This window comes from Amphiura filiformis, chromosome 6 (assembly GCF_039555335.1).
Source record: "Amphiura filiformis chromosome 6, Afil_fr2py, whole genome shotgun sequence".
Taxonomy (NCBI): Eukaryota; Metazoa; Echinodermata; class Ophiuroidea; order Amphilepidida; family Amphiuridae; genus Amphiura; species Amphiura filiformis.
Window position 1 is genome coordinate 67,838,701 of NC_092633.1, and position 14,279 is coordinate 67,852,979.

Consider the following 14,279-nt stretch of genomic DNA (forward strand, 5'->3'; position numbering starts at 1 on the left):
TTGTATTTCACAATTTGTTTGTTTGTTTTGTTTCTTTTTTAACCTGGGACACTCAATCAGTTGAAAACACAATTAATCATCTATGAGGCCAGATTTTAAACCTTTTTACATTGAAATTTCACCCCAAATAAACACCCCCTTTTCAATAAAGTTCATACCCCTACAGTTTGTCCACTCCGAAGTACAAGTGACAACGCGCGCGTATACAGCGTGTAAACAGCACGCAGTGCTGCGTCTCTGCTGCAGGAATGCATGCCTTCGAAGTCGGCACAATTTTGCATCCGCGTCGGTACTTTGTACTTCAGACTAGACTGACTATAGGGGCATTTATTAGGCACAGTACAGTATTTGTCATATCAAATTAAGGCAATATAAATGCTTCATCCTTGCATGAAATTAAAGGGGTCATCTGATTTACAGCACCATCCAATGCTCATATTTTTTTACATAGCATGGAATATGTTGCATTTTGGTATGCATATTTCAAAAGTGATAGAAGAGTGGAGTATGTACTGTTCTGGGTCATTATGATACACATACTTGATGCAAACATCAAAACTACTAAAGCAATTTCACAAAAAGTTGAATATGAATGCTTGGGTGATGGTCTCAATCTAAAATTCTTTCATCTACTATTCTAACAAAGAAGGACAAAGAAAAATCTGGGTTTTTTGTTTGTTTTTGTAATCTGCTGTAATTCCTATCATGGGAAGCCACTGATGCATTTACAAAGTCAACGGGTAACTTGTACAGCTGTCAACATTATGTCACTACCTTTTAGGTACTAGCATTTTGGAAGTAGGTATATTGATTAAAATCTGCAAGTTTGCCCAGTGTGGGTACAATTCTAATGTTATACCCACCAGCAAATTTCCAATATATGTATAATATATAAAATTGCAAAAAATAATAATCCTGGGATTATTTTTTGTTTGATCCCCTTGTACAAGGTTTTGGAGGCGAAATGAATGTTTTCATCCACAAATGAAACTTGAGGCTATTGTTTGGAGAGGGTCATTACCAATTCCAGGCAAGATTAGTAAATCCGCATTAAGAAGGATGACTGTTGACATTTATTTACGAAAGTGTCGTCAAAATGGGTTTTTGCCATTCTGAAGACACAGACGGGTATAGATCAGGTCTTATGTAGGCTGCAAAGCACATTCAATGGAATTACAAATTACAAAAACCAAATGAAAACTGAATCCATTGAATTTGTATACAATAGTATCAAATAAAAGAGTTGAAAAGAAGTTGCAAATTACCTGCAGAAACCATGAGCCTGCATCCAGCTGTTGAAGTTCTTCAAATGTGAAAAACTCTGCACTATGTTTTGTTCTGTTGGGAAAAACTTTGTGAACATTGGTGGTTCTTTCCAGTGTGGAATCATGCATAAGAAATGGAATACCATCCAGGCTGTTCAATGAAAGAAAGCAGAAATGAATGTATATTAAACCTATTATGCCATAAGGCTGAGTTCACATAAGAGTATACGGTATTCGCTACACGCTATTCGGCTATGCTCCCATAGGTCAGTTTGTCAATTTTAAAACTGAACCTTCGTCTAATCAAATGCTTGTAACTTTACTTCTTGAGGTCACAATACATTCAATGGGGTGTCATAATGTGCAGAATTAGATAGTGTATTTGAAAAAATAAATTTACCCACATATGGTTTAGTTTAAAATTAGGACGGTATACGCTGCACTAAAATCGAACGCGCTCGATTCCCACTATACTATACTATACTATACTATACTATACTATACTATACTATACTATACTATACTATATGCAGGTATACAGCCTTTTTCGAATAGTGCCTTCTTATGTGACCCGGTATTATGAAATTACCTTGATCGATATTAAGCTATTCGTGTGCCCTGCAAAACGTGCACCGTATACCCGAATCCTAACAGAGACTTGATGATAATAATAATTTGTACAAAAGAGTATATGTAGTATTCAGCAATTTTGAGCCTGCTAATTTTAAATAATTAAAGGTTTCAACAGTTTCTTTAAATAGGATACATTCTTGAGGCATCTATGTTATCATGTTTATCTTAATGTAACAGCATATCTACAATTCAATTAAGCCTCCATATCAGGTTAGAGATATATCAACATGGCAAGATTATTTGCACATGGCTTTGATCAGACACAATGCAAATCTATCAAACTCATATCTTTCCTTTATCAGTCCTAGATATGATGAACCGAAAGCACAGTACTACAAATAACGACGGATACTTGCAGTAAATTATTAAAGACATACCATGAATTAAACCCCAAGGTCTCTTCAATAAGATCCACATCTTAACAGCTAGAGCACTAAGCAAGCTCTTGCATACTAACATACAATTATGTCAACAAAGATTTGAAGACTGTTCATAATACTGGGGATAACTGGGGGAACTGTCAAAATTGTAGGAGGTGATTACAAGCATTGAAAAGGAAGTAGATGAAAGTCTATAATTATTTCAATTATTGGTTGGTCTGTGTTTTCATAGATTTTAGTACTTCGGATGAAATATTTAATTACAATATATCATCGCAATTCATTTTGGTCAGTTTGTACCAGTTTCGAGAAATTCTGCTCACAAGTTTTGATTTATGCAAAATGATCTAGCTAATTAGCATATTTTGCACCGAAAATACAACAGAATTTGAAGACCGCCAACTGCCACCCCTCCACCAAGTCACATCACTATTTGCCTAACCAGTTCCAAGAAATCACGCTCACAAGCTTGTGCAGACAGAATGACTGATGGACAACCAGAAAACATAATGCCAATCACAACAAACATTTCCCAAATTTTGACAAAAAGTTTTTCAAACAAATGTAACAATTTTGAAGGTAATTTTAATCAGTGCAGAGCCCTTATTATTATTTTAAAATATGACCATTATTGATAATCAACCAACTAGCCTGTCATGCATAGATACTGGTTGGTCACATGCCACATCCTTAACAAATCTTACCTTATTCTAACATCAGATTCAAATCCATATATATTATAACTAGCAGCTTTTTGGAAGGACAGTTCTGTATTCTCAGGTGCAAGCTGAAATAGTAACAGCAACATTTATTATCTGTTTATACCAAACATTTAACAATTCATATCATTTTATTACTTTTTTATTCTTCACAGACGACTTAGAATTTCTTACCAGTCGTTTTTTGCATCCTAACTAAAGTTCGCCTGTTGAAAAGTAAACTAATGATGTACGTAGTGTGAACATTCTTGCCACCAGCTGCCACCGATTTTTGTGTCTACTCCCGTGCTTTTCTGATCTTGACACATGGCACTAGCATAACTACCTTGCCCCAGACACATTACAAATGAGTGTGTGTTGTATTATGTACAGGAAAGAAAACTGCTTCCTTGCAGGACTTGCATGTGCAATACCTCTTGTGCTCGCCGATTTAACTATGGGTAAATTAATTGGCACACATGGGCTCCTTTGCCTTGGGGTAAATTTCACATACAAAATAATTGAGAACCCCCTCCTCTGAAAATCCCAACAAGAATTAAGGGTCCATGCCCTTATTTGCTGTTGGGATTTTTACAGGAGGGCACTTTTACAGGGTTCAAAAGAAATAACTCCCCCCCCCTAAAGTTACAAAATATTTCTTTACATAACTTGACATATATTTTGTCGATTTGAAAAATTAAAAAAGCTGTGAACAGAGGAATCATTTTTCAAAAAGGTGCCGATATGAAAGTTGAGCTTGACATTTTTATTTGAAATGCATGGTTGTTTGTGTTTGAGACCATGAGTAGCGAATTTATAATTGAAGACTGATTAAAAAGACTAGTATATGACGTCCTGTCAACCTGACCAAAAATGTTGTACTGCACAGGTTAGCAACCAATAATGGTGTGCCTTTGCCCTGACGTCAGACGCAAACTACATGTAGTCTTTTATATTCAGTCTTCAATTATAGCCTGGTGAGACTCTGAGCCGGTAGTCTTCGGATCTAATATATAAGATATATTGAGATCAAATTTGACCCTCCTTCAAAGATACTTACCATTGGAGCTCCTTTGTGTGTCATGATAAGCGGTCTTTTTGGTAAGCTATTATGTCCCAGCATACAAGGGGTTAAAAAAGCTAGTGGACATAAGTAAACAAATAACAGAAGGCAGGAATATGCTATGAAGGTCACCCAGCGAAATGCTGCATGGGAAAAGAAAAAAAAATATGTTGAAAATCAGATGGATAAGTGCATATTAATTAACATGTAACAGGTGGTTCTACAGCTCCATGGTTGTAAATTGCAAGTTATGCAATCCAATTTTTGTATCCATTTACTACCGTATCGTAACGTCGTTAGATTTAAGGTCAATAAATGTGTGCAAAGAGCAGGACAAGTAAAGTTGGGCAAGTGGATTTTTCTAAGTGGACTTGTTGCCTGACCGGCAAGTGGAAATGTTTAATTCTGAGAAGCCTGGATGGAACTGTTTAATTTCAAATGGAGTATATTCCATCTGTAGTCATGGTACACTATTTCTCCTCCATAATGCAAACATGCCTATATATACATGTTTGTGTGTTGTCTTGTCACTTTGCCTTTGATAAAGATCCTGCTAGGATTGAAAGCTCAGGCCCCTAAAAACTTTGAAATAATGCAAACATGTCAGAGTTGCAATCTCACCTGTAGAGGAAGTACTCTTCCACCAGATACCAGCTAGAGGCCAGGTGAGGAATGTCAGTATCACCACACCCATTATCTGTAATATTGGTGCAGTTACCTATAGCAACAAAGTAACATTGTTAAGTGATAGAAACAATTGCCTTAATAGTAACTTATTAAGTATGCAGTCAATGTAGGCTTTACTAGTACATATACTTGAACTCGATTTTGGAAGTGAAGGTAGTGCCATCAAGCCATCCTTGTATAGATGTGTGAATGCTCTAAGGAATAATGTAGGTTAACACATGCAGTTCAGTCCTTTTTTCCACTAGATTTTCCCCGTTTTGTGTTTTTAAATCAGTACATGTAAATAGACAGGATTACCTCATAATTATTGTGGAGTTTTTTTATTTGATTTTTTTTTATAAATCCTGGTTCCATCAGTAATTTGTAAAAACACTCAGTTTGAGTGTTATTGTTATGCGAAGGGATTTGAAATGTAAAAAAATAACAAGATTATTGTTTAAATATTAGCTTGGAATATTACTGACACTTGTTTTAAATTAGTTTTTTTAATGCTTTATTTTACAACTCTCAGGCATGAGAATGATCATCCATGAAAAAAACCAAAGTGTTTGAAAAAAGTCTGAAAAAGTGTGTACAATTGGGCTAAAAAGGCCCAAAACAGGCTGAAATTAAAAGAAAGTGCCGTAATTTGGACGACAAAAAAGCCAGATTTCATGTTTTAACCTTAAAATTCTCATGCCTAAACTCTTATTTTCCATGCAATGATTGAGCAGACTCACCTGTAATGAAATGAACAGTAGATCCCACTCCTCTGGCCATAATTCTGTCAATGTTATACAAAATGCTATACATGCGCAAAGAAGTATAATAATAGTGACTTTGTGGACTATATACAGGTGTAACTGTTGGCCTGTTATACAATGAGCAATGGCAAGTAACTGAAAGGACAAAGAAAGAACAAAGGCATCATGTATAAGTAACACTGCTTATTCTACATCAACATTTACAATTTGAATTATAATACCAAACATAAGCTTATGCACCGATTCTCCACCTCCCAAACCGACTGTAGGCTGGCAAATGGTAATATACACACAATGTTGCTAATAAAGGATGCATCTTGGCAGTGGTTTTAATTGTATGCTGCAGCTTTCTGGATGACATAATAACAAGAAATCAACACTGATCTGAAAGACTGGGGAGGGATTAGCTTCTCCCACCTGCACTGTGGGGATTCAGTTTCAGATACAAAATACACTAAATTATATACATTTTCTTCCATCTACAATTTGGTGGTGATATTTGCTCGCCAAACCACACTTGTAGATGCGTGCATACAGTCTACGGGATTAGGTTAGTGCACATGACCAGCGAAATACACACCTACGTCACTACCAAACTCAATGTGAGATTATTAATGATTTCAAAATAAGCCATTTCATGTTTTACCTGTAACTGTTCTTGATGTCAGAAAAAAACAGCACTAAATTTTTTGAAATACAGCATTAAATTTTTTGAAATACAGCATTAAATTTTTTGAAATATATTATTGTGTCATTTAGATGAAACATATTATGTTTTTAGAAGAAACATAACTTATTCCCTTATAGGCAAGTCTAAGGTTAATCCACTACTAATTGCAAAAGAATCCATTTCACATGCATCCATTTCCAAATAGACACATATGTCGTAGATTGTGAGAATGATTATTTTACTAGTGGTCAGGTAGCAAGAGGTGTTCATGAGAAATAATAAGAACAGAGTTGAACTTGTAACTTGCTTTTAAGATGGATGATACTCTCCAAATAACTGATGAAAAATAAGTTAAGTGATTTCATCAATCACTCTCGCTCAACCAACACCAAAGGTTCAAAATATTTACTTCTTGATTCCTGTGTGTTAATTACTAAATGTATGGTATGACTGGCTATGCTGGCTGTATCACCATTTCCCAATATATGGCAAAATAATTCACTTAATTTTTGGGCCAGTTAGTTTCCTTTCGGGCCAGTTAGTTTCCTTTCGGGCCAGATACTCCAATTTCTACCTTAATTCAAGTCCTAGTTTTTTAAACTTCCTTGTATACTTACCACAAGGAATGTAGTATAAATGAAAGCTATAATTGTTAATGTAAACACCAATGTAAACCAGTGGAACCATGAGTTGGTAGTAGTCCACATAAACCTGTGTAATGAGAACAACAAAACAAGACTCTATTAATGACAAAATATGTTTCTTAGAAAAACACGTTTGAAGGATATGTTACTAATAATGGAGTCGATATTCCTCCACTGTTATCTTAAAGTTTAAGGTTCAAACTATTAAACTGCATCTTTAATAGTTAAAAGGAATAATTATAAAATGTACCTACAATCCAGGAAAAAATAGTTGGCACACTTGCACTAAACAATGGAAATGTGTGCCCTATCAAAATTGGAGAGGCGAGTGAAACATGCATGCCATATATGTGAAGTACAGACTACCCCCTATATCTCACCCTTCCCCACTCCCCATCTTTCAATGTTGGAGGGTCTTACGGGCCTGTTGACAACATGGCTTGGTCCAACATTGAATTGGGGGAGCAGGGGAAGAGATATACCAAAAGACAGGCAAAGTGTGCCAACCTTTTTTTCCTGGATTGTAGCTCTAAGCCTTTACGTCACAATGTGAAATGGAAACTTTGATAAACTAACTCTACACCACTAATGTGTTGTTGCGACCAATGATTTGCTAACAGTTCAGCCATATCAGGCCAGGCACCGGAGCCAGGTATGCTACTGCATGCAGCAATTTGGCCAATTGGGGCACTGCAAGCAGCTTACATTTTCAATAAGCCAAGTATGTTTGTCTCAGGTGTAAGTAAGCCAGTAGGTTAAGCATGGCCATACTACATTTACCCGCGAAATAGAGCACATCAGAATTCATGTCGCATTCTCTCTCTAGTAGGTATGCCTATACCATTTATTACAGCTTATACTATTGAGGTACACTATTTATCTGTACGTATTCTCCTATACCGTTTTTCCTTGTCTAATGTTGCATTTTCCAAAGGGACATTTATTACAGGCGGGATTACAGGTGCCTTGTAGGTTATTTTCACCATTTATGGTACAGTTTGGTTGAAATCAATGGTGGGGTGTTTATAAGAACAAATATGGTAGTCCTATATTGTAGCGGCTTCTCAAGATACATGTTTGATGTCCACTATCACACTTGATTTCCTCCTCCACATATAGCCTGAGTGAGTCACAGTATATAGAACTCAAGGTAAATGGGGAGGGGGAAATGACTCCCAGCATGATCTTTCTAAATTACTACATTTATAGCCTCCACACTATATAAATACAACCAAAGTATTGTGGCCAAAGGTACAACTTCAGCCTGTAGGAAGTTGACATAACTTATGTACATGTATACAATTCATATAATAGTGTATATTTTGTCATCCAAAATTATACTTGTATTTTTAGGGGTTATACAAGAAGACCCTATCTGCAATAGCTGCCATGTGGCATATTTAGAATGACTATAGGGCAGCTATTGCACACAGGGCCCTCTTGCACTAACCCCTTGATTTCATCAAACTATAGTAATTGCCTCATCTATATGAAAAAGTTTCTGCAAAGTATTAGATTCTGATGTTTACTGTTCTTATTACTATGGTTATTGAGGTATATCCTAGTTTCCATCTTTGTAACTAACAATAATATCATCATCAAATATAGTGAGAAAGCTTTAATAAAATTGTCACAACCATTAAATATTATTAACATTTGAACTGTGATAGACCTCATCATGTGAAATTTATAAGAACTTGCCAGATTTCTTTACAAGCATATTAATAGATTTTCTGAGGGTGGTCGACTGAAATGTTTAGAATGTCCATTGGATTTCATGATGTATGATGTCATAATACCAAATAAAAATTGCAATAACATTCTTATTTTGATATAAAAAAAGCACATATTTTATGAAAACTATAGTAGGATCCAATCATTTTTACCAACTGTTAACACTTGTTATAGTCTTTATGTTATTTTGTGTGAATACTGTGTTGTTGGAAGCTATAAGTTATTTGGATTCTAGGTAAAATAGCAGAAGTCAAAATTAAGTTAGCAAACACATAAATTAAGGTTACAATTGAAAAACTTTACAAAAAAAACAAAAAAACTGGAACTGAAACAATTGTAATGCCAGTAGGGAGTCTGATGGCAATTAATAAAAGTATGATCTATGTGATACTAGTATGCCAAAACGATATGTCCACAAACTTCCAACTTCGAAGTAGACCGGTCACCTAAAACAAAATTTGTGGAAAATTAAAAAAATTAATCAAAATCTGTGAATGTCCCTTTAATCATGTGAAAAGCAGACACATATTCTTTTTAGATGTGTTGCAAATAATAACATACTATTTTTAGACTTCTTTAGAGCGAATTACTTCACCAAGCTACTAAACTCCCTCCAGAGGCCCCCACTTGAGACTATCTTGTGACTTCACACGCATCTTCTTCTCTCTCTAACTAATAACTGTCTCAACTAGGCACAAACTGGATACTACCAGCTCAGATACATCATGTCTATTAAACACATCTCTTTTAAACATGGTGTCATTCAAAACTATTCATTCACTAGCTCAGTCAACAAATAGTAACAAGCCTATTTAAATAAGCATCTGCCATGTACTACATGTATGTTTGAAATGAAAAGATAAAAATGAAATTGATACAAATGTGATTTTCTTCCCCTTTCAAAACCCCCAAACCTTTCAAATTTCATCTATAGGGATTACATGATAACAAATTACACATTGCCAACATGCATGTCTTTCACTTGTCTTGGATTGTCTTGTCTTCACATCCAAGTCTTGTCCACATTGGTGTCCTTGTCTTTACACTATTACTAAGTAAACAAATCATTTATATTTTGCTTGGGTAAGCATTTTTTAAAGTCGAGCTCTGCTCTGTATCAGTATGGTATGCCCACTATATAATATGTATAAAATGATTCATGAAATGGGCATTCATGCATTTTTTGCATAATGAAATAAAAGTGAAACATGATGGTAATATGCACGGTGTGTGGGGGTGTTTGTGTGTGTGCAGGGGTGTGGATGTATGTGCAGTTTTATAGACACCATCTAACAGATCAATCTCATATGACATATATGGTCGAATCCAACGAAAAGTGTACACGGCATGTTCAGGGCCATAACTTAAAAGTATTAATCAATTGGCATTCGTTTTTGTATTGAGTTTATTCGCCTTGATCATACGCTTCGCGCCATATATAATAAGACCCCCTTCTGTGAAAAACTTAGACACAGAGACCCCAAAACATGCTATTTTTACCCATTTTTTCAAAGTATTTCTTAAAGTATTTTTAAAAACATCTAAATCAGTTATGAAAAGAAGTCATTGGATTGAATCTAAATTGATTTCCTGAAAGGTGTGTATTCAAAGATTGCCTGTTCAATTTTTCACATATTTGTACATAATTATGCATTTTTGTGATAATTTTTGAGTGGTATTTTTTACATTACCTACGAATACAATTTTTCATAGCACTAGATATATCTTTAAAAATGGAAATCACTAATAAATGCATAATTGATACAAGCTTTGATATGTCCAATACTGAAATGCATTGCATTCGGACATCTTTATTATTGTGTTTAGCTGCCAGAAATTCTAAATGGCACAAAGGTAGGTTTGGTAAAAATATGCATTACCTCCGAATACATGTTAAAAGCTGTGCGATTTCCACAAAGTGAGAGAATAGTAAACAATAGTTAAGCAATAGGTGCAGGGTAATACACTCTTTATTTCTACCAAGTTTCAATAACCTGCGTTTAAATATTTCTGAGATGTCAACAATAAAAGCAAGTATTCAGTAGGTAAATTTGGTAACGAATGTTACCTCTGAATACACTTTGATTTATCATGACAGTATTGTGAAACACCGCCATTCATGCCAATGCCCATATTGGTACATAACGAAGGCCTGTATGTTTGCTATCAAATCATATGTCAATGAAAGTTCGAATTCACATACATGCCCACCATGCAAAACTGAATCGGCTTTTAAATTGGTGAAAAATATGTACTGAAATAGAGGACGGTCTGCTCATTTGAAAGAAAAATCAGATTCAAAGAAGATTAGAAGGGGATAAATACTTGCATTTGTCAACTGTCATGTGTGCTTCATTTTAAATGTTTACCGACCTTCTGGTTTCTGAGTAATTTGTGTCCAAATTGATTTATTCGAAGGTAACTTTTGAGCGTTTTCGCTAAGGTTACCTACGAATACCATGGAAAAAACGACTGTTCTCATTGTCTCATGATCTAGACAACACATTGATGGACCCTGGTATAAAGCTAATTGTAGTTGCCCTCAAGCGAAAGGCCAGAAGGCGTAACTGACTCCAAGATGGACTTCACAAGTCTGCAATAACGGTTTTAAGCGATTTGTGTGCAATTAAGCAAATTACAGTCACTTTAGTGCCTTTGTTTCTTACTTCAATCCTCTTTCAACCGCTGTGAACCGACATTATTAATACATGATAGGGTCTAAAGTATCAATAAGCGCACATAAAGAAAATAATATATTCAAAGTGCTTTATAAAATGAAGTTTTGATTGCGATATCCACCAAAAGTCTAATTCTTACCAACGAATACTGAAATGTTACTTACGAATACAGCATAATACATGACATGTGTAATGAATTGTCCCTACCAATGGAAATTAATTGTCAAAAACTTTAAGCGGTACCCCAGGACACTATTATTACCCATATACGGATTCATTCAGCAATTATTTATTATGTAAAATTGTTGATTAACTACTTGTATATCAAAATGAAGTGGTCAAAATCTTGCTAAAAGCATCAACAAATTTTTGATCTAAGGTAATAGCATTTATTCATTTGGACGTACCATCTGAAAGAGATCTAAAACTACCATTTTATTAATTCATTACCATAATAGCAAAATTTAAACCTATAAACTCAATATAGATATTGTTGAATCGCTCATGTTACCTACATGTACGAATACCCGGGTTTCTTCACCTTTTCATTGTATAATGCGTTAGGTGTATGCGTATAATTCTTAATATTCTTGAAAACATATATCATACTCGTTCTTATACAATGTGTAAATTGATTCATACTCATTTGATAAATAAAATACAGAAACTGACCTAAACTTCATTTTCAAAAATAAACTAGCATAAATTGACTAACATCATATTGATCGCGTTATAAAAATAAAAACAAATATTTTCTGGTTGAGTCAGCATTTTCCTGACACCCTGTGGTCTACATTACACGAAAAAAGCGTTAATGGGAATATTCCATTTGTTTTAGGTTGATTAGTATTGCGATAGTGAAAGCATCCTAGTGGTATTCAGTAGGTAACATTGGGTTTTGATATCACATTTACTATCACACGTCCTGGATTTATTTTTCAAGATTAGTAATGGCACTTTTGGTTCCTATAAGGCCAATATGTCATCAATCAATGGGCAAAAGGAAAAAATTGTGGAGACATTTTTATTTCGGACTTTTATTTTGGGCCCGTGGACACTTTTGGTTGGATTCGACCATATGCATGTTTAAAAATTAGCAAACTCATATAAAAATCAAAAACGCATATCCAAAGTACTATACAAAATACATTGTATGTGATTTAGTGCTAAGAGGTGACACTTTGTTTTCAGCAAGAACAAAATTGACCTCTATAATTATTATACTTGAATATTCTGCACTTGTGAGTTAAATAATAAACCTGATATTTTTTTCATCCAAAGCAACAGAGATTTAATTGCATTTGCATCAAATGATGCACTTTTTGACAATATAAAGTATCCATCAATTTTGATGACAATAAACTGACACTTACTAAAACTAAACCATCAAATTTCAAAAATCGCAAAATATACCTGAACTTCCTTTAGCCCTTTACTCATTCAGGAGGCATTGAATGGGACTGATAGAAGATAGTTCATCGCATCATCGTCAGGTCAATGCAAGAATGTCGCAAGTGACATGATTTGGGGCCAAACTGAGTTATATGCATTTTTAATATGAAAATATAGGTAAATGCACACATTGTAATATATTTTTAAAAGTCTCAAATATGATTGATTAAATTGCAATTACATAATTAAACTAGTAAAAAAATGTACTTAAAATACATGTATGTACATTAATCAAGACAAATTACACTTGTGTGTATATCTGCATGGATGATTTTAAAAAACTGACAATCAAAATCTTATACACAAATATATGTAAAAAAAAGCAATAATTCATATGCAACTGCAGACAGTCTAAACAAGGCTATGATGAATTATGGGTCAGTAAATACAGATGAATTGAAGTGGAACTTAATTTCAAACGACAGAATGCTCAGAAATTTGTCAATATTCAGAATAAAATTGTCATACGACTTGACATTTCAGTTGACAATCAACTTCTGTGTACTAGGAATATCTGGAAAATGGCCAACATGAGAAATTATCATATGTAGCTTTCATAGCTCAAGTCTTTTGACAGATTTTGAACAATATTTTTCACACATATTATATGACCCATTCCCACAAAAACAGAAACATGAAACAGAAACAAAAAAATTACTTCTCAATATATTTATATAGAGATTTTTTTTAAATTGTTACAATGAAACTATCTTTTTTTGGTATACTTTTGAAGATACAGTACACTTGTCAAGAGTTATTTAACATGGTCAATGCTGTTCTGAAAAAAGAGGAAATTCAATTCTTCCATAACACCTTTTTTCGTCGCCTTATTGCCGAAGTAGTTCTGCCGACATGTTTCAGTGTTTTGTGGGATGAAGCAGGAAACATATCTGATTCATAATCTAGCCTCTTGAGACGTGCTGAATCAGGAATAACATCACATGATGGCCGCTCAATACTAAATTAAACTTATCATGATCATAATTACATGTGCATAGTATATGCACACTTTATGTGAGAAATATCGTATATGTATTGATTGAATCACGAGGCTATAACGAGGTGTTCTGAGAAGGCAATATTGGAAAGAAATGACTGGATTTATGTCACAGCCAATCAGTGACTGACAAACCCCCTGTTTGGGGGGGTTTGTTCTTTTTTTCCCTTGAAGACATGGCACCAGTAGCACTACTGCCAATTAATGCCTATATCATCCTGTCTGTGTGTATTTATCTTTATAAATGTTATGTAACATCAAAAAGGAGCAAAATTGATCAGATATAACCAAAATATTCCCTCTTCTTTGTCAAATTGTCTCCAAGACAGTGTCCCCCCCCCCCCCCGGGTTACCAGAGTTATGTGTCCGTGCCTGGTTACACAAGCAAACTGACATTAACAGAAAACAGAAAATTATTTCTTTTTATTCTTTTTTTAATTATAAATTCGAAAACTACTAGAAAAAGTAACCTTGGCATTTCTAAAAAATGTCCATATTCTATCAGAATTTGTACACAAATGCTATAGGACCTACTGGTTAGCAGTATTCATGAAGCTCATACATGTATGCAAAGCAATAACAATGGAACCAGTCTTCAACCGTCTGAGAGGGAGACCCTATGGAGGATTGTGGCT

The 14,279-nt window shown here is 34.6% G+C and overlaps 1 protein-coding gene across 3 annotated transcripts in view; it reads right to left on the reverse strand.

Moving 5' to 3' along the window:
- The window catches only part of LOC140155899 (glycerophosphodiester phosphodiesterase domain-containing protein 5-like), a 62,777-nt gene that overhangs the window by 13,704 nt on the left and 34,794 nt on the right, over positions 1-14,279 (reverse strand). For all 3 annotated transcript variants that reach the window (XM_072178906.1, XM_072178904.1, XM_072178905.1), the window contains exons 4-9: positions 6,757-6,850; positions 5,446-5,604; positions 4,661-4,757; positions 4,037-4,182; positions 2,983-3,065; positions 1,266-1,416 (exon numbers count right to left, since the gene is read on the reverse strand). In XM_072178906.1, the coding sequence (XP_072035007.1) occupies positions 1,266-1,416; positions 2,983-3,065; positions 4,037-4,182; positions 4,661-4,757; positions 5,446-5,604; positions 6,757-6,850 (730 nt within the window). The remainder of the gene's footprint in view (positions 1-1,265; positions 1,417-2,982; positions 3,066-4,036; positions 4,183-4,660; positions 4,758-5,445; positions 5,605-6,756; positions 6,851-14,279) is intronic.